The 20,672-nt window shown below is 40.9% G+C and overlaps 3 protein-coding genes across 6 annotated transcripts in view; all 3 read right to left on the bottom strand.

The window, feature by feature from the left end:
- Nucleotides 1-831: 831 nt before the first annotated feature.
- LOC129363388 (uncharacterized) lies at nt 832-5,685 on the bottom strand. Of its 4 annotated transcripts, XM_055035480.1 has the most exons (3): nt 4,225-4,245; nt 4,032-4,128; nt 832-3,611 (listed from the first exon to the last, which is right to left on the bottom strand). In XM_055035480.1, exons 2-3 carry the CDS (start codon nt 4,081-4,083, stop codon nt 1,837-1,839), a joined length of 1,827 nt encoding a protein of 608 aa, XP_054891455.1. In that variant the 5' UTR covers nt 4,084-4,128; nt 4,225-4,245; the 3' UTR covers nt 832-1,836. The 4 variants fall into 4 exon arrangements, with proteins under 4 accessions (XP_054891455.1, XP_054891456.1, XP_054891457.1 ...); XM_055035481.1 differs by lacking the exons at nt 4,032-4,128; nt 4,225-4,245 and adding an exon at nt 5,522-5,685; XM_055035482.1 differs by lacking the exon at nt 4,032-4,128 and having other exon boundaries at nt 4,225-4,261.
- A 323-nt stretch (nt 5,686-6,008) lies between these two features.
- Nucleotides 6,009-16,729, bottom strand: LOC129363407 (coiled-coil domain-containing protein 134-like). The gene is made up of 7 exons (XM_055035526.1): nt 16,295-16,729; nt 10,493-10,624; nt 10,293-10,414; nt 9,064-9,148; nt 8,718-8,899; nt 8,059-8,130; nt 6,009-7,298 (listed from the first exon to the last, which is right to left on the bottom strand). The coding sequence occupies exons 1-7, from the start codon at nt 16,431-16,433 to the stop codon at nt 7,173-7,175; spliced, it is 858 nt and encodes a 285-aa protein (XP_054891501.1). The 5' UTR covers nt 16,434-16,729; the 3' UTR covers nt 6,009-7,172.
- A 2,196-nt stretch (nt 16,730-18,925) lies between these two features.
- Nucleotides 18,926-20,672, bottom strand: part of LOC129363428 (meiosis inhibitor protein 1) — a 61,691-nt gene continuing 59,944 nt past the window's right edge. The window contains exon 31 of the mRNA XM_055035554.1: nt 18,926-19,188. Within this exon, the coding sequence (XP_054891529.1) occupies nt 19,066-19,188 (123 nt within the window). The 3' untranslated portion in view covers nt 18,926-19,065. The remainder of the gene's footprint in view (nt 19,189-20,672) is intronic.

Genomic DNA, 20,672 nt, shown 5'->3' with positions numbered 1-20,672 from the left:
TAGTACGTCAACCATCAGAAGCTTCTGTGTCATTTGAATAAACCGCGCCCCCTATCTTCTTTTTATAAAGGATCCACCACCCTGGAAATGTTGAAGGAGAGTAAATAAACATCTAGCTTGGTTCAACTGACAATCTGAGGATCTTATGTTTATAAATTATCCGTCTATATAAATTCAATAGGAAAATCATAATACAAACCTGTGAATGCGAGTATCGTGTCCTCATGTGTATCTAAATCCCCTTGAAATGGAGATTGCAACAATTAAATCCAAAATTGCTGCAAAATATAATTTGACACTGAGATGAAGCTTCAGCTTCCAGCAGAACAGCAACCAAAACATCCGACCAGAGTTACAATGGAATTGGTTTAGATCCAAACATTTTGAAGTGTCGAAACGGACCAGTTAAATCCAGACTAACTCCAATTGGCAAACAGCAGCAACTGACATTAAGAAGTGCTCTATACCCAAACTGAAAGAGCAAAGACATAAAATTAAACTCCGTCTGAATGTGCAAAAGTTGACTCAGTAGCAGAAAAGAAATGCATGTTATGCTTTTCAGATTTTTTTTTTTTTAAACTTTTGAACTCCACGCATCATTTTTCTTTCGCCACATAAAACCGTACACAAAGCAGAACAAGATTGATGCACTGAGAAACATTTCCTGAATTTTAAAATAAACATAAAAACACTTCCTGTTTAATACCATTAGTATGACAGAAACTCTCCACCAGTAATAAGCTTCAGAAAGTTGAATATTATTATTATTATAGTTATGTAATCAAAGACAACACAATCAATACACACAATAATGAAAAATAACATTTGTGGTATTTGAAAGGGAACACTTTATTACAACAGTGAACATTTGAGTACCAGTTGAAATCAGCTTCTCCTCACATGAAAAACATCCACAGCTTTCTAGAAGTGAAAAATCTTCAATCACCAAAACGCTTAAGAACCTTCAGTGCTTCTGTTTCATTTCAAGCCACACACTACTGAAAACAACACATCAGTAAATAAACATAACTTTTTTTTCTTCCAGCACTGTCAAAGGTCGAAATGCCCCAACTCGGTTTGTGACTTTTTTTTTTTTTTTTTTAATCTTACCACTCTAAGTGCTTTTGGTTTAAACATCAACCCCACTCTTCAGTGTTGAAGTTGTTGCAGACCAAAGAAAAATTAAAGTGAAATATTTTCAGCATTAGTAACATGTTCAAAATTCTGTCAAAGGAAACTTTAAGTAAAAACTGTACTCTTTACAACATTTCTTACAGGAGAGCAAGACCTTTGCAGGTAATAGTAAGGTTATCACCGGCAAATCAAATGTTCTTTTCTTGCTCTTTTGGGCTTTTATACCCTATAGTATTAACAATTCTGGATGTAGAAATGGTGGCAGCCTTTTGGATATCTCAGAGTTAAGAAAAGAATGTATGCTATTTTTATTGCTAGCAGCGCTATTTGCTAATATAGGTTGAAAAAGCTGGTTTATTACACCAACTGTGTAATTATTTCATCATTTACAACAGCGGGTGTGATGTCACCTCTACGACTACTATTAATAAAAACAGTGTAATTGCTTTTGGTTCCAGTGGAAGGAGCAGAAGCACAACATTTTAACATCTGATAAAAGTAAATGGTGCGAAAAACAGGAAAGTGGATTTCAGGACTGCAGTCGAGATTTTCTGTTTTCCTTTTTTTACCTTTACAATGAAATGCTGGATTTTTTCCATTCGTATGAAATTTAAGACTACACTGTATCCCACTGCATCACAATGGGCAGTTACATGTAGATCATATAATTTACAGGCATTGCACTCTAGATTAAGTCCCAGTTTATTTGTTCCAGTAGACCTCATAAGACTTTCTCTCTGAATAACTGGCCTCTTGAGTGCTGGTACCAGATCTCACTTTCTCCTTCACCACCTTCACTACCAAACCACCAGCCAGAGCAATACCTGCAGCCGCTTTCCCGATCTCAGCCACTGCGTTTAAGATCCGAGTAGTTGCTGCCACAGTGCCCCAGTGGCCTGACGCAGGCCCCACTACTTCACACATGGCTCCCGGTGGGACATTTGGAGCTAAGGCTGCGGAGCACTGGAGAGCTCCTGCAGCTTCGCTTCCTGCAGAGGCCACCGCAGTTCCTGCTCCACCCAGGGCCGCTGCTCCCTCCACAGCTGCACCCACAGCGGCTCCAGCTCCCATGGCACACCCCACTCCAGCTGCCACTCCCACAGCAGAGGCTCCTATCAAGCTCACCTGACCCAGGGCGTCTAAAACGCCCTCCGGGGAACTTGTGGCCTCGCCGCCAGCGACAATTCCCACTGAGCCGCCCAAGACCCCTCCTGTCACCGCCCCAAGAGCCACTGCTGTTTTTCCAGAGGCAGCCGCTGCTATGGCCCCAACCGCTTTCCCAACACTGGTACCTCCAGCTACTGACATCCCTGCCAACTGTCCCGCGGCAAATCCAACAGAGTTCCCCACGAGAGACGCCCCTGCTGCCGCCGCCAGAGGAGCAGCCGCCCCAAACATGGCCCCCACAGCCATGCCCGTTGCCCCGGCAGCCACCAGGATCTTCACCCTGTCCAGCACTTTAGCAGACAGAGCGGCTTCCCTCCTCAGGCGGCTCAAGGATGAATGGATAGCCTGTCTCCTCCTGCCCGTACTCTGACTCCTGCCTCTGAACCGGTCTCTGAGGATTCGGAAGGGGTTCCTCCTGCTTTCCTCCGTCCATCTCTCAACCCTAAAATCCTTATCACCTCCGTCCGACTCCAACTCACACTTTCTTCGTTTTGCAACTTTGCTATTGTTCGATCCCTCTGATTCCTCTTCCCCCTCTGCTTGCCCTCGCTCCCTCAACATCCTCTTCTGCTCCTCTGTGATGGCGGACTCTGCCTCTAGAAACACCGCATTGGTATAAAAACCTCCATTGTTCTGCTTCACCATTTCATCCACCTTCCTCACCAGCTCTCTAACCTGTTCTGAGTTATTTGGCTCTCTGTTGTTGAGTACATGGTATCGACCTCCACACCTTTCAATCAGGGCTTTAAGTCCATCAGGTGCAGTCTCCCTGAGGTACTTTTCGATCCCAACCCCATCCAGATCGTCCCCTCTGGTAAACAGAACTACAGTGTGGTTGGAGACCGCATCGGCTCCAAATATGCCACCCAACTGGCACACCGCCTGGTTCTCATTGTCTGTGTAGCGTCCGACTGGGATCACGAGGAGGAATGCGTGTGGACCGGGAGCTGACAGAGACACACATTTGGCTATCTCTGCGTGGGTCTGCTCCACACTCAGGTGAGTGTCACCAAACCCTGGCATATCAACCACCATTATCTTCCTCTTCCTCCTCCGTGGGACAACGTTGCCTTCCTGCTCTCCGTCCTCTTCTTCTGCCATTGAAGCAATGCCCAGCTCGCAGATCTGGGTGACAGAGCTGGCACTGGTCTGTGACAGGAACTGCCTGTGGCCCAGGATGGTGTTTCCAGACGCACTTTTTCCAGACCCGGTCTTTCCGACGAGGACTAGTCGGAGCTCTTCACCCCAGGTACCTTCAACGTCCTCCTCCATTTCACAGATCTCTCTGTTCTTGTTGTCAGGTGGGAATACTGTAACAAGAAAGTAATTTCACTAAATTAGTATTGATTAACATTTCTCATTTAACAACAACTGCCTTGGGTAATATAGAATTTGTGCAGCAATGAAGAACACATCTCCATCTCTCAACCCTAAAGTGCGTTAAGATTTCAGGTGGTGACGAGAATTAGACAATTTTCAGTTCGCTCTGCCTCAAACGGTTACAGGAAACTCAAAAACCCTGATTACAATCAAATCATCATGCATGGTGATCAAAAAAAAAAAAGTGATATTGGGTTAGTTGTTATCATGACCAAGTCATAAAAACAACCGCACTCTTCAGTACTCTCTATCTATTCTGAAAAAATATGTAAAACCACACATACAACATCCAAAGACTATCACACAATTGATACCTGAAACATTCCTTTGTATCTAAAATTAAAACATACCTAATAAGAGAAAAAAATCAAGTTGGTGATTAACATCAGTCCAGAAAAACATTGAATAACCCTAAACAGACCAAGCAATGCTTCCATTGAACAGTTGCTAAAAAGAAACATGTATAAAACATGGCAAAATTACACATGAAACCCTGAACAAAATCATATTTGTCTAAAATACAGAGCTGAACTTAATACAAACCACTTGGCAATAGAAAAAGCCGTTACTGGTTGCTGTGGTAACCACCCAATGTTCAAAGCAACACAGCAAATATAAGTTATTTTCAAAAAAAATTTTTCACTAACCAAATTGAATTTAAAGAATCAGTAAACCAATTTTGACAAGTTTCACATGTATAATGATTTTTAAATTAGCCTGTTATACATGCTGGACACTGATGTCGCTGAAGACGGTTTAAAATGTTTTCAGTGTTGCTTTGCAGTGACTGTTTTCTCATGTAGTGGGGTCATGGTGCCATTGCTCCAAATACAAATAATTCATGACTGCTCATTAATTGCCAGCTTAAAGGGTGGAAATAAATATCTTAATTGATGGTTTTTATCCCCTCACATTATGGTTTAGCAAATGTTTAAAAATCAGTCTGTCCTCCTCTGCTGTGCAGTGAGAGGTTTGACCGACAAGAGCTTTGGCCGTTTGGATGCAGCTCATGTTCCTGGCCAAGCGTGCGATACCTACCGCGGCCACCAGGGCCCCCCCAGAGCAATCTATCTGTTTGCTTTTTATCAATAAAATAATTTCTACATCCATGATCAAATATACATTATTGTAAAAACAAATCAGTTCAGAGTGAAATTGTGTGTTTGATATTACAATGACAGAAATTATTACTAAAAAAATAAAATCAGCTCCAATGAGGGGGTCCCTTAGTGGCTGCTTGTGCCTTGGACCGGCCCTGTTAATAATATTTTAACAGATTGTTGTGTTTTGCAGAAAAGCTAAACCAGGAACTTTATTTTATTTGCTTAGACTCTAAATACAAGCAGGTTTATTAAATTAACCTTGATTTATGGCCCTAGTTAAGTAACGTTCAATGCTGGAAGGATTTCTCTAATATCCCTGAAACGTTAAGCGCAAAGTTTGCTTGTAACTCGAGTCGGGCCTGGATTAAATTGACAAGTTTATAACCTGATTAGCACGTAGCCATACAGGCCCTGGATTATTAAATGTGTTCATCTCTCTATATGTAAACAGCCCGTTAAATATGGCGAAAGTCATCTTCCCTTTCTGTTTCAGGTGTTTGTAAACAGTGACACGTTTGTGACGCTTCAGGAACTTTCTCCACAGAAATGTCGAGAAAAGTCATGTAAAACCGTCAGCGCTGACTCATAATCACAGCTAACGTCTTGAAAAAAAGCAACACGTCACGAATCAAAAAGCAGTAATCCGGTTTAACCGACGGAGGAATCATTTGTCATCGGGTCAGATTATCTGAGCGCTACTGTTAGCGTCTTGCTAACAGTGAAGGCTAACGACTTACCTCGCTCCATGTCACAGAGGAAACATTTCCCAGGCCAACACCTGGCCTATTTCCTTCTGCAGGTTATTATTTGGCTTCCAACTTTTAAAGGAATCCCGTTAGAGGTCAGAACGAGTCCGAAACAACAACCTTTGCACTTTGTTCGCTTCAGAAAGCTGCTAGCTGCCCGCCCCCTGCTGGCTGAACCCTGAAACACAAGCCTGTCCACTTCTCCATTAGAACATATCAGAATCACTTTATTTCATGTTTCTTAACAAAATGGCTTGTTGGTCTTGCAGCAATGATATGGTTTCTCTGAATATACATATACGTTTTTTTTTATAACAGTCGCTCTACTACTTTAAAAATTACACCAGTTTCATAGAAATAAAGCAAATTATGGACAACTCTCAGGTAAGATAACAAGAAACATGTTTAACAGAGACAAGGTGAGGCCCCACAGTTTATATTCTGATGAAACAGAAATGAATAAGCTTTAAAGCACAAACAACATATCATACCTTTTTATAAGGTAAAAAAAAGGAATGCAAATAGAGGCGAGCCCCTTCAAAATAAAATCATCATAAAGACTTTTTTTCTTCTTCAGGCAAACAAAATAAGAGCCGTCCCCACAACTTTAAGCAGCAATTACAGGGAGAGTTTTCATTTTTACAAACAAAGGTCAAAGTAGTTGATCTCGTCTCCCACTACAAAACAGTCCAAGGTTAAATGAGGTCAAATTTTTAATTGTTAAAATAACAACGCATATTTAAAGCATATGGGGTTTTACACACGTTGGATCTGGACCAGACAATACAGTAGGGGTTTGTAAAGTTCTGACGTACACTTTTTAAATTAATAATATGCCAAAGCTCAGTTGCCATATGACCCAATACAGTGCAGGAAACTGGAAAATCTGTTGACTCGCCTGGTAAAGATGTGCATCATCCTTTAAATTTATATTTTTCAACGCTGCAGTATGATCTAGCACTGAGAAAATGTTGCTAAATTTTATTATTCAGTTCATAATTCTTTAACAACATCAACAGAGGACAAATATTGGTGCATGTAGCGATGTCTTTAAAACAAGAATGCAAAAAAAAAAAAAGTCATATTTAGATTTTTAAAGAAATTGATCAATTTCAATCAACTGTTTTTAATTGTTTGGGAGTAAACAAGAAAAAGCCTTTTTAGGTTCTGACATTACAAGTGTAAACATGCTCTGACTTTAACTGGAAACTGAGTTTGGGATTTCCAGCGACAAACACTTGAAGCAGGTTTGGGCATGAACTCAGTTTTTCTACTGTCAGATCATTTCCAGATCTTTACCAGGCGTGCCAATAAATCCGTCCGCCTCTCTAAAGTTTGACTCTCCGTTGTTTTCCCAGAATCCTCCTGGAGTACAAAGTTAGATTCTCCAATTGGACATCGGCGCTGATGTCGAGCCTCGATCAGAACCTGACTAACCTCTGAATAAACGCGTTATCGTGTCACAGCGACGGCTCTGCTGTTCTTTCTGTCGGAGCACCTTCACTTCTGTATGGTACAAAGGACGGCAGCTTTTGTTTCCTTCACCGTCGTCGCAGTCTGCATGTCGGGCCACTCCGTGTGGACTCCTGGGTTCGCTCCTCCCGCTCCTGTTCTCAGGCTCCTCGCCACCGCCGAGGGAACGCTATAGCTCGGAGCGAGAGCGGGAGATGCGGGGGCCTTTCCGGATTTCTTTCCTCTTCTCCTCCTTCCTCCTCCTCTTCTCCTCCTCCCTCAGGATCTTCTGGAAAGCTTCGGCCGTGTGAAGAACCTGGAGCGGACAACCAGTGTTGGTATGAAAGGTTTTTGTTTCATTCTCAAGAGATGTTGAGCTAAAACAGATCGTCACCGGATGATTGAGTCAGATTGATTTCATCAGACATTAAAGAAATTTTCTTTTAAATTTTATTTAAAAATGTGTAAAAAATAATTTCATTAAAAACAAACAAAAAAAAGCAAAATCACACCTGCAGTCTAAAAGATAAAATTCCATAGATTAAAAAAAATATTAATGTAATTTAGAGAAATTTAAGTCTTTGTTTAAAAATAATTACAGACTTAAAGCCATAAAATATACTCCTCTGCTTGCCACAACAATGTTACGTATCAATACATTAATATGAATGCCATTATTATAGCACCAGTTCTCAAAAATACACAAATGTTAATTTTTTTTTTTTTTTTTTCCATTTTAACCCGCCAGTTTTGGCAAATAAAAGATTTTTTTGTAGATAAAACACTTAATGTTGTTTCCAAATCACATTAAAAAAAAAAGTGATATGGAACTTTTAGGGTCAACCAAGATTTATCAGCTGAATAAAATGATCCGGGAGGCCAAAAATACAGTTTTGCAACTAATTTAAAAAGATTTTTATTTCTTTTTAGATAAATAAGCACATCCCAACGAAACAAATATTGTTGAAATAAAAAGGAAAGACATATTTACAATAAAAATAGACGTTAGTTTGTCACAGAATCGGGAGCAAACCAAAGATGATAAATGTAGGGTAAAGTATCAGCATCATACTCACGTCGTCTCTCTCTGTGCGGTATGGATTTATAAAATCTGAGGTTTTCTCCGTGATTCCCAGCTCCTGTGACATCTGAGATGAACAGAAGAGACGCGATGATGCGGGAGAATCAGGAGATGAAACACTTCTTCTTTGAAGAGTCTAAACGTGGGATTACTGTTGCGCCACTGCGGGGTTGAACTTTCGGGGAGCACACTGCCGCTTTGACCGAATTAATCTACTCTGTAATCCTCTTGGTAGATTATTAAAATTGCTGGGTAATTCTGAAAAAGTTGAGTTAGTTAACATAAAAACAGAGGAGCACCGTTTCATCAGCGGCGCTCGTCTCTGCTTCAAAGGCCAGTCTTATGGGCATCATGGAAACAAATCAAAGTTAATCTCGTTTTTTTTGTTTTTTTTAAGCGACAAAAAGGTGCGCTTCATTTCAAAAAGTCCCCTGGAAACATTGAACAAATGAACTAGATTTAAAAAAATAAAATAAAATAAATGAATTAAAAATGAAAACAAAGCAAAAACAAGTAACAAACTGAAACAATGACAAGTTTCCAGAATGTTAGCAGATTCTGACAAGAGTGCGACTGACAGGTACAGTGTGTGACAGAACTGTGCGTGTGTGTGTCTGTGTGCGTGTGTGTGTGTGTGTGTGTGCACGGTCTTACGAGTGTGAGGACATGCTGGTGGGCTCCTCCTGTGAAAACTCCGGTCTGGTTGCAGAAATTCAGCCCCCAGCGCAGCAGCCCTCCCCAGTCGGCGTTGCGGTCGTAGTAGTGGTGGACGATGCGTGGGAAGCGCAGCGCCACGTCGCCGAAAAACGCCGTGTTCTCCACCACATGGGAGAAAGCTGTAAGAGGAAAAAGCGAAGGTTGCTACACTCGCACCGACGCTGACGAAAGAAAACGCCTCGACGCAACGTGGGATGTTCAAAAACGTAGGCAGGAGGCAGAAGTAGAGTTTGTTTTTTCTTTGGCGAGAAATAACAATGAAAAAAAAAAAAGTGAGTCAGACCTTCTTTGATCTTATCGTCCAGAGGGAAGGGGTCATCGGGCTGCATGTTGGCTGCCACTAGGATCTGTCTCGAGTCCTCCAACACCTTCAGATTAAAGAAAAGAGCTCCAGGTCAGAGTCAGCTCAGACACGCTCCAGTTTTTCCACATTTGATCAACATTACATAAACTTCAATGTCCTGCACTGGGATTTTATGTGACAGTTCAACACAAGGTAGAGTATAACTGTTGAGGGGAAGGAGAAAGGGAATCGTTTAAGACATTCCGGTAACTAAAATCTGAAAAGTGCGTTGCACTTAATGGATAACTGTTAATCAAGAACTCTAAGCAAAACAATATGAGCAAAGCGTGCAGCAATAAAGGCAAATGCAGTTACAAGCAAATGATTTATTTCGGTCACCAGCAACGCCTCAAATACGTAGTTAAAAAAAAGTGGTGGCAGGATCATGCTGTTGTGTAGCAGTGTTTGGGAGGCTGATCAGAGTTGGTGAGAAAACGGGTTCATCATCCAGCTAGAGAACAACCCTGAACCCAGTCAGAGCTGCAGATTTTAAGATGTTTGAATGGCTCAGTCAAAGCCCAGACCCAAATTTAATTGGGAAGGGTTGAAAATCCTTGAACAGAGACGCTCTCTATTCAATCTGATTGAGTTTGAGGTGCTTCGTAAAGAAGAATGAGCAACAATTTAGTCTGAAGATGGTAGAAAAAAAATCTACAAATCATAGCTGCTAAAATAGGAGGTTGCACAAAAGAAGCCGAAGAGTTTTAATGTAAAACAATATAAACATGGACTCTCCTATTATTTCCACGTCACAGAAGTTCTGCACACTCAGTGTCGCTTTGATCTAATGCTAATTCTCCCCCTCACTATTTCTACGTGATACTTTCTATCCACCGACCGGCATCCGCGAAGCACTCCATCACGCTAACATGGAGTGGTGTGAAAGTGCTGACAATGGTTTTCCTGCCACCGAAGGTTGCCTGCGCCTGGTGTCCTTGCGCGGATGCACAGATAACTGACTGCTAGGAGGAGGAGGAGGAAGAAGTAGACTTGTAAATCAAAGCTCCTCGAGTGAAATCGTGCTGCAAGGACTCTGAATTACCATTCAAATGAAAACATTGTATGAAAAGTGTTTGTATCATCCGAACAAAAAAAAACCCCAAAACCAACATCTGAACTCTTAGAAAAAGTGCATTCTGACAGCGGAGGAAAACGCCAAGACGTCTTACCTTGAAAAGCCCCTTGAGCATGATGTCTATGATCTTGTACTGCTGGTTGATGTCATTCAGCTCCACGAGGTTCTTCAGGGCGTTCAGCTGATCTTTCCTCTTGGTCTCAAACAGCCGCTTGTCTGACAGGAGAAGGTCAGGGAGAATCAGAAGCAGCACGGATCCCCCCCACCTCCCCTGCACACCCATCAGAAGGATACAGATCTCCAAGTTGGAGTCGTGTCGCGGTCTCTGCGTGTCGGGGTCCGCCGAGCCGAGGGCGACGGCGGCCAGGGCCAGGATCACGGCGCTCACGCTCCACATGGTCACCAGGGGGCAGCAGAGAAGCACTCCTATGGAGAAGGAGCTGTTGAACAACACGGCTGCACACTGGGTTCCTTAAGAGGTTACGACTCTCACTTTTAAGGTTGTTCCAGTAAGTTTAGCACATGGGCCTCACCTTAAGTCACATGACCAGCGAATCCAGTTTAAACCACAGGACAGGAATTTGCCTGAGCCGCGTCCTCGGATGTTTTTCCACTTAACTGAACGTTCGTCTAACGTAGCAACTTCAAAATTCTCTGTGGAACCGGAGGCAGCCAGGAAAAAGACTCACACTTTTCTTAAGGCGAACTACAACTGTCATTATTCACTGGACACAGAATAAGCTGAAATAGAAAAGAAATTTGTGAAAAGCTAAGCAATTGCCTTCTATACGACATTGCTTTGTGGAAAATAAAGTGTTGACTTTTGGATGGATTTTCTCACGTTTATCTCCAGACAACAGTGACATAGAGTTAATTAATCATCACTCCCCCCACTCTGTTTTTCATGAAACACTGAACATCTCTACTTTTGTTTCTCTGCTTATAACTAATTCAGATGCAAAAAGAAATTGTGCTGTCATATTCTTTTGAGAGAAACAGAGGCTCTTGTTCTTGTAAAAAGCTTGGCCTGGTGGGCGGGTCTGTCTCACAACAGAGCAAAAAGGGACAGTGGCTGATTATCAGACCATTAAGGAGGTTGGTGGATAAGATTCATCTAAGCATTGGCCAAAGTTGAGGAAATTTGGACCAGTTTTCAGTCGTTTCTTTTGTCAGACTGAAAACTGAAAAATGATCAAGGCCTTCGCATCTCCTGGGCCTTTTGCAGTTTCTCTTCATAGTCTGAACTGGGTGTGAATTTTCTGAAAAATCCACTCCAGGGAAGGCTGGTAGCTCCCCAAAATGTTTTCCACTGGTGATCGGCTGTAGTCACTGTAGCATGAAGAACTTCGGGTTGGTTGGAAATGGCCTTGTGACTCTTGCCAGATTGAAAATGGTTTCCTTAAACTACTTGCTGATGTCTTTTAGTATTTCCACCTGTTCCAGAACAGCAAGGTGGCAGCAAATCTGCTATGACCAAAAGAAAAGTGCGTCTATAAACTTTCCTTTCTAAATCCAGTGAAAAACAAACAGGACATAATTCATTTTTCCACACAACGTTCCTCAGTTTTGTTTAAAAATTGATAACCAACTAGAATCTTTTGTGGATTTTTTTTATATACATGTGATTAAATTTAGGCTGATGAGGACCAAATCATTTTCACTACATGCAAACGCATTAGAAAGGAAATGTTTTTAAGCTTTTTTGTTCTCTTTAAACTAGAAAAAGCCAGAAAACTAAAATAATGCACCTTGAAGCTACACAAAAACTGACATCAACTCTGTTGTCGGTAAGTGAAACATTCACAGGTTACCACAACCCACTGTTTACTCATTTCATCGTCTCTCGAGTTCTGGACCCTCCAAACATTTGTTTACATGCTGGAAACGTCACTGAAATGAAAGAAGATGATATGATATCGCATTCCTTTACCCAAAGCTCATCTCCCTGGCTCCTCTGATTTGTGCACAACATGCAATAGAAAGACACACAGGGGATATGTGTTCAAGATGGAGCAGCAGAGGGGATCCGGCGTTCGTAAACGGGGCCCCTTATGATCCTTTTAAGACGCATCTGATGTCTGGCGCTCGCTTAATCCCCACGAGAACCTTTACAATCTCTTCACCGAACTCCTCCTCGGCTCAAGCCCCACTGAAAACACGGGGTCGACAACACTTTCGTTGGTCTGCAACTCCTATTTCCCTTTCCTCCTCTGGAGCTTTTCAAAAACATTTGAAAGGGAGAGATAAAAACCAGAAGGAGCGCTAAAAATAGAAACCAATAAATGGAAACGTCCCAAAGCCCATTTTTAGATACCATTAGCAGAAAACTGAACAATGCGTGATGAAAAACTACAGGATATAATTCACATAACGCATGCATAATTTAGCAAGGGCTCCATCGGCGAGTCCGTGAGGAGGACGGAAAGAGGAAAGGTTGAGCGGACGAGAAGCGGGACAAGGCATGAGAGGTAAAGATGGGGGCTCCTCTGGGAAAACAACAGCTTTCCTGGTGAATATTTCATCCTCCTCTAAGCCACGGAGAGCAGAGCAAGTGCAACATGGATCAGTGGAAGAAGATAATGAGCAAGTGGGACTTGATTTCTGCTCTAACTGAGTTAATCTCTACAAGCTCGGGTGCCTGTTCTCGAATCTGAAGCACTAGGAAGTAAGCAAATGTCTCGGGGTGTGAATGTTAATTCAGACTTAGCAATTCCCCTTGAGAGTCTCACTTGAGTCCAATGAGAAAAAGTCACACTTTCCGTCTTCGGAGAGCTGATAACACAGACAAACAGTAATCATTTCCTCCCCTAAAGCTGCCTTCTGTTAAACAGGAGGCTCCTGACACATCCTGACAGCTGCTTGGCAGCTGCTCAAACGCTCCAACTCTGAAGAAGGTCTCAAGATATTATTTCTGGAGATGCGAGTGTGAGAATTTCATTTTTTAGCAGCCATTTCGGCGTTCCGCGGAAGTCTCTGCGGCCATTCGAGTGTCTCATCCGAAGATGAAAGAGCAGGAGAAGGTTTTATTTCGCAGTCAGCAGAAACAAGAGTACCTGAAGAAAGTTGAAGAGAAGACAATTGCTCATTTAGGGACTATTATTTGGACAGCCTCCAAGCTTTTTGAGAAAAGCTCCTTTAAATAAAGACCTAAAGTGCTGAGAGGAAGCTTCAGTATTCCACCCGGACAGCAGAGGACAGCGCCCTCCGACCAAAACCAGGATGGTCACTGGCACAGTCAGGAAATCCTGCATGATTCCTACACATTGTCAATTAACTAACTTCCAAACATTTCACTAAAACTCCAGACCATTAAAAATAAAAACATTTAATGTCATACGTTGTATTGTTTTGTAGTGATTGGGGTTTAGTATGAGTGTGCCGTCAGCATCAAAAGGCTCCTCACATTGTGTCCAAAACGCCAGGGTTTTATGAGCCTGGCGGGCCACCAGGCTTTACTTGTGCCCCCACCAGGCTCAGCACCGCTTATTTCAGCCTTTTGTTTTAGACTTTATAGTTGGTGTTCAGATATTAATCTTCTAATATTTCAATAGCACATAATTATCAATTGATATTTTAAAATTTTCTGTCAACTTTAAACATTTTTAACCACCAGGCTTAGAAAATGTTTTGAGGGAAACCTTGAAACATATTTCACCTCCTAACCCACATCCTCTCATAAGACATGCAACTTTGTCAGAATTTGCGGATTGTTTGGTTCTCAATCATTTTAAACTCTAATTAAGAATGTGTTTTATTTTTATGACATTTTCAAGGTACAATTTTTTTGTCATCCCATTATATTGAGATCAGGATTTCTTAAGTTTGATCAATTTTATTATCTTAAGATCACAAAACATAGTTTGTTTTGTTAACAGTTCAATTAGGTCATTTTCTCAAAGCAAGGTCAAGTTATAAGCTTTATACTTTTCACCTTTTTATTATATCATCTCAATTTAAAGAGATGTGCAACTCTTGGTTCCAAATATAGTTTTACTATTGTATCATCTTGATACAAAAATGTAAGATTTGTCTTTGTTACCACAACGATTTCATCCTCATGGTGATCCTATATTCCCAGTCTCGTTATTTCAAGATAATATGATGACATTACAGTTACGTAATGATAATATTTTGATTAGGTCATCATCTTGAGATGGAATGAGTTGTCACAAATGCCATATTTGCAGTAATGCAATATTTATCTCATGTTACTGGGTTTTTTTTTACTGAGAGAAAAGTATTAAAGATAACTTTGCTATGATATTAATTGGATGAGTTAATTTTCCACAAATACAATCTCTCTCTCCTCATTTCTAAACCTGATGTGAATACAGTTTCATCGTGTCATTTTCCTAAGACAGCAGGGACTCAAGCTCATTTTGTCAGAATTAATTTCAATATTTCATCTTGATTTAGAGAGATATATTGAACCATTTGATGAAAATGTAATGATAACAGTTTGGTTCGTCCATTATCACAAGATAATAAACTAATAAAGTACATTTGGTTTCATCATATCACTGAACTCTATGGAGGACATGGTTGATTAAAGACGTCCAATGAATTTTCTAATAATGAAGATTTGATTATGTTATTTTAAGATGACCAACCTAGAAAAAGCGACATAAATGTATCACAGAAGGAAGTAAAAATGTACTCTATTACACTTTGAGAAGTTTGGAAAAATAAACTGTTTTTGTAATTTTCCATTTTATACTAAAACTAGACTTTGAAAACATAAAAACAAGTTTCATTCTCCTTCTCATACTTTGAGTTTGTGCAGGAATCCTGGTAATGTGCATCCGCCGGCTCCCAGCCTATCAGAGCGAGAACAAAGTGCTGAGACATTAATAAGTAGTGTAAGCAGGACATTAACACCGGATCAATCATTTCTAATGTGGCGCGAGCCACACAGAAACAGAGTATAAATGCAGCCATTAGCTGCTAGCAGGAAACTGTAATTACACAAGATGATAGTTTTACACCATCCGAGTCATCAGGAAATCTATTGGTGGGGGTTATTGGATCCACCCAGACTGATATTACAGAGGTTGTGACACACCACACACTGTGCCTCTTGAAAATGATGATTAGTTTCTACACTTCTAGTTCCATAAATGTGTCCTGCGTGATTTGCATTTCACTCTTTAGGGTTTAAAACAGAAGCCCGGCACACAAACCGTAAGGACGCCTGATGTTCGCTGGGTCCAGTCCAGGTTGTCTAACACACATTCTTACAGAGTCCAGGATTCAGTGGTTTTTCCTGATGTTCAAGCTTCCAGGTGGGCTCGTTTCAGATTTGCTCTGAAGTTGGCAAGGTGTCCTGGCAATGCGGAGGCCTAAAGACGGCAGAGAGCTCGCCAAAGTCATGTGAGCCCACATGAATCTCCTCTGCCAAACAACAGCCTCCCGGGGCTGAGAGACTCAAGTTTGGGTTTCATGTGTGGGAGACTCAAGAGTCCCGCTTTGTCGATTAGGCATAACCAGCCTGTGAAAACGTGCTTCTGCTCTGAAACGCAGGCAACAACATCCAACACGCGGCTACGCTCTGATGCACTTTGCCACATCACCTGGGTCTCGGGGGAGGAACGCTCCAGCATCTATCTCATGAGGCACGCTGACCCTCGAGGTGAATGGAGAAGCAAGACGCTCATCAGACAGACAGCTGGATGTGCAGCAGGAGGAGATGCTGCTGCTCCCCCTGCGGCTGCGTGCCTGCTGTGGGTTCAAGGACTGACACTTCATCTTTCTCTCTCTCTCTCCATCACATCCAAGACGCCTCATCTCTTGTCATCAGTCATGGAAATCCACGGACATGCGTAATGAAGATGTCTAAATAGTGTCACGCGGACCATTAATTAGATTGCTTAATTGATTATTACACAGTCCCCTTTTCTGACCCAACTATAGGGGCAAATATTCATTAGTTTCGATCTTAACAAAAATACAACGAGAAAAAAAAAGAAACTGCGACTATAGTGACAAATATTCAAAACAAGACTTTACGAGGGATTTGCGCGGCTTTTCGAAGCGACACAATCTAAGCAGACGAAGAAGGGATCAGGCTCCGGACGGTGCAGCCCGAGCTCCACTCACCGAGTCGAGGCGAGGCACAGCGAGCGCCGAGGAGAGGCGGCGATAAGCGGGCAGCGTTTCGCTCCACGGCAGCGCAGCTTAATCTCTTCAGATCCCCCGCACAACGCGTCACAGGAGTCCGTGCGGGGAGACCGGACATGCGGCTCGCCCGACCCGATCCTAGGGTGACAGGAGCGGAGGCGGTTCATTTACATGCGGCTCTCGACGCTCCACTCCATCAGCGCCACGACCGCACCGGCTGGCTCGACTTGGACGAATGAAAGCGGGCGGGAGGGCTGAACGCGGAGGAGGAGGAGGAGAAAGAGGAGGAGGTTTCCACACGGCGGGTTTACACAGACGCACCGGTGGAGGCTCACAGTTTCCTTATTCCATGTTGACGTCTCAATTAGTCAAGTCCCAAGTAATAATAAAATAGACACAAATGAGAGCCGGATATTTAAAGTCAGGATGAACAAAAGATCCAAAGATGGTTTCAGTAAAAATAAAAGGTTTGGGGAAAATGTAGCAGATCAGTTCTGGTTGTTGTTTGGCACTAGAAATTACTGCCACCCTGCTGAAGTGGGCGGCAGTAGGCGGACCTTCTCCCGCTTTGTTTTATTATTACAGTTCGCTAAATCTTTCAGGAATTTTAAATGATAAAGTATTTTATTTATTTTTGTTTTTTTCCCCCACATATAAAAATCTGAAAAGTGCGGTGTGTATTTGTATTCGGTTTCTTTTTAATATTTCTAAAACAAAAACAAAACAAAAACAAACAAGCCTGCTCAAATGGACTAATTACATTCAGCTGTTTTGTGAATACATCTTGTTAGAGAACATTAGTGAACAAACCTCAGCAGGTCACGAATAATCTATGTTAACACTAAATCCCAAAGTGATCCAAATCTGATTATTATTATCATTATTTTGCCCTTATACCCCAATCTTGTATCTGATCTTTTCATGATGATCTGAACCCAAATGAACACCACGCACTTTAGGGAAAATACAAAACTGAATCAGTTTCCCTCCGTTTCACATAAAATCCCAATAAAATAAGTAGAAATCTGTAATTAAGGATGGGATTATTATTGTGTTGTTTATCATTATTGAAAAAAAAACCAAATATGGTAGGAACTGTGGTTTGTTATAAACAAGTGTAGGCAAAACTTTGTTTACAAAGAAACTTTATGGCTTTTGTTAAACTATTTTTTAATGCCACAACATTAATTTTGATAAAATATTCGCTCCTCCATATCATCCTTCCCTAGATGCAACACGAAATGTGAAAAAGTTTGAGGAATGAATACTTTTGCATTCACGTGACATTATTTTTTTAGTGCACAACAGTAAGAAAGTTTATAAATATCTCAGTGAGGCACTGAAGATGTACAGTTTTAAAAAAACAAAAGACGGTATTAGCAGTCAGTCATGAACGACAGCAGCAGTGGTTTATTTGTCTTCCAAGAACCCCAAACAACAATCCACCAGCAGCAAATGTTGCAGAAAAATTTCACCAAGGACATTTTTAGTTCTAAAATGACATTTTTTGCTTCTCTCAGGAGCGACATCAACATCTGTTCCTTTTTGGCAGCGAAGGCCTTCCTCTCTGCACAGACAGTGTCATATCGTTTCTTTTTTTTCTTCACTCCCTTCAACAAAAACCTTCATCGTAATCTGCTGAGCGGCTGTTAGATAAATGAGGTACAGCGAGGAACACAGCCAGAAAGAAGGAAGAAAGAGATTTATAAATAAAATTTTTTAAAAATCAGGGTGTTTTCAGAGAGAACTCAGACATACAGAGGGTCACATCGCCAACATTTCTGACGGGATGAGTTAAGGGTCAAGGAAGCCAAGGGTGAAGGCTTGGATGTGTGTAATTTAGTAGCAAATGCTTTAAACCAGAAACTGCTTTCTCCAAAATGAACCCACAATTACCTATTTAAGCCGATATTCTGTCCAAGATCATAGAGTTTAACTTATTGTGACTCATTTGCATTCTTTTATAGTAGGTCAAATTTTTTTTAGCAAAAAGAATCATGAGATTAGAAAGTCTGTAGAGACAGAGCTAAAAAAAATGTATGAAAAAGTTCTAATATTTTCATTTCAGAAAGTGAAACTCATATTACAGACTTATCACACACAGTCAAATATTTCCAGTCTTCACTTTTTTTATTTGTAAATTTAGCTAATTATAGCTAACAGATACTCAAAAGTCAAAATTCAATGTTTCAGAAAATTGTGAAAAAGTAAAAAAAAAAAAAAAAAAAACAACACTCCTCAAAATCTGCTGGCCTTCAGATTTTAGATGAATTTCTTTTCCTGAATCAAACGAATGGCTCGTTACGATGTATCGAATCTATATAATATGAGTTTTGCTTTCTGAAAATACTGAAGTGGCTGTCTCAGCATAATAGTCACAAAAAGAAATAAACATATCAGTGACTGTATGTGTTAGAAAAAGTGCTGACGAACTGGATAACAGCTGATTATGTTCAAAATTTCAACAAACATTAAATAAACTTCTAGGAAAATCAACTAAATTGAAGTGTTTAGTCAAAAACTGCAGTATGTGCAAATTTAATTTGAGCATATAACTGGTATTTATGCTTTTAATTCAATTCAAAAATACTTTCTTTATCCAAAAATGAATGTAATGTAACTCATATTTTACAGAAACAATCAGGGTCTGTTAGATAAATGAGGTACCGCAAGTTGTGTGTGAGGAAGCGTTTACCACCTACTAGATTATCTGACTGTGTTTGGTGTGAACGAGTTCGATTCACTTCAGGCTACGGATACAAAACGTTGGACACGCTGCAGTTCTCAGCAGATCTCTGTGGTCCGAGCGACTCCATCAGTTTTCTCACTCTCAGCTTGTGGTCCTCTGTAGGAAGTGGAACGCTGCTCTGGATCTAAAAGAACGACACGATCTTAAGTTTAAAGCCAGGTGAGACCATTGAGATTAACATTTCAATTTCTGAGTTAACATCCTCTTTAACTCAGAAATTCACTGAGGACAGAAAAGTTGAACTGAGCTTAGAGGAGGACAACGACACAGCCGGAGCTACAACGGTCAAAGCATGGTAATGTGCGAGAATGGCCCAGTCAAAGTTCACTAGAAAAGTGATTCTTTCATATTTTGACTTAAAAATTAATTGGGAAACCACATATTCTTTTCTTTCACTGTTATCCAATACTTGGTGTTGGTTTGTTGCTGTAACCTGAGATGATGTGGAAGCGTATGGCACAAAATTGGTGTCAAACGTTTGTGCAGCAAAATGTTTTGTTTGTGCTGCTATCATTTCAAATACCTGATATTAGGAAATGTTTCCAGAGGTCATGAAAGGTCAACCAGCCCCTTCTTCAAATCAGATAAAATTGGTGTCAATCAGCTAGACTACATTTGTGCTGGTTTGTGCAGCAACATTTTTTTTGTGTGCTGCTTTGGCTTTGAAGATGTTAATGAAAGTTTGAAGGTCAAAAAGTCGACCAGCCCCCACACTTTCACAAAATCAAAATTACCTTTAAAGTTTTATTAATATTTTCAAAGCCAAAGCAGCACAAGCATAGAATTTTGCTGCACAAACCAGCACAAATGTAGTCTAGCTGATTGACACCAAATGATTTCATTTGAAGAACGTAGGGGGGTCCGGTTGACCTCGCATGACCTACAGAAACATTTCTTAATATCTTTAAAATGATAGCGGCACAAACAAAACAATCTGCAGCACAAACGTTTGACAAAAATTTGATCTGATTTGAAGAAGGTGCGGGGCCAACTTCACTCCCAAAATGAAACTGATGTAGCAAACTGCTTTGTGTGTTTTGCACATGTGGCTGAAAACAGAACTGAGGGTTTTGAGCATCACTCGGAATAATAGACTGCCTTCCCAAACTGTCTGCACTCATTAAATATTAAACCTTTTTTGAAACAAAAACTGATTACTCCATCGCAGGTTAGCAGAAAAAAAAACAAAAAAACACTGAAACACTCATGTAACGGCTCTTTTTGTCCGACTCTAAAAGACGGTGATTAGAGGGAAAAATATTTTTTTAAATCACATATTCTGGGTTTTAATCTGGTCAGATGTTCAAAAGAAAGGAAGATTAAAGGTGCATCATTTCATTTTGAATGTGAAACAGATGGAGGAAGCAAAGGAAATCAGAGTGGAAGTAAAGGCAAGGAGGTGAAAAATCACCAAATGTATCCAACAAATGAAACAAATAGAGATTGAGTGAAAATCTTTCAAGCACTATCACTTTGATAAAGCCAAATGTGCTGCCAAAGACGAGGGATTTGACCAAACAAAGTGGCCCATCAGTCATATGGAAACAAACACCGACTTCGTGGCCCTGTCGTCTTGCAGTGAAGACTGGTAAACAACCCAGAGTTAAA

The sequence above is a fragment of the Poeciliopsis prolifica genome, unplaced genomic scaffold (genome assembly GCF_027474105.1).
Source record: "Poeciliopsis prolifica strain line A6 unplaced genomic scaffold, Auburn_PproV2 SCAFFOLD010, whole genome shotgun sequence".
Taxonomy (NCBI): Eukaryota; Metazoa; Chordata; class Actinopteri; order Cyprinodontiformes; family Poeciliidae; genus Poeciliopsis; species Poeciliopsis prolifica.
Note: the sequence above shows the minus strand (reverse complement) of the source record. Positions and strands in the feature narration are given on the sequence as shown.

Excerpts from the sequence above, each read along its gene's own strand:
- LOC129363388 (XM_055035480.1), bottom strand. The coding sequence starts at position 4,083 with ATGTTTTTCTGGACTGATGTTAATCACCAACTTGATTTTTTTCTCTTA. Across the intron at positions 3,612-4,031 it reads TGATTTTTTTCTCTTATTAG|TATTCCCACCTGACAACAAG; the intron begins GTATGTTTTAAT and ends TTCTTGTTACAG.
- LOC129363407 (XM_055035526.1), bottom strand. The coding sequence starts at position 16,433 with ATGTCCGGTCTCCCCGCACGGACTCCTGTGACGCGTTGTGCGGGGGAT. Across the intron at positions 8,131-8,717 it reads ACCAGCATGTCCTCACACTC|ATGTCACAGGAGCTGGGAAT; the intron begins GTAAGACCGTGC and ends TGTTCATCTCAG. Across the intron at positions 7,299-8,058 it reads ACCGCACAGAGAGAGACGAC|GTTCTTCACACGGCCGAAGC; the intron begins GTGAGTATGATG and ends TGTCCGCTCCAG.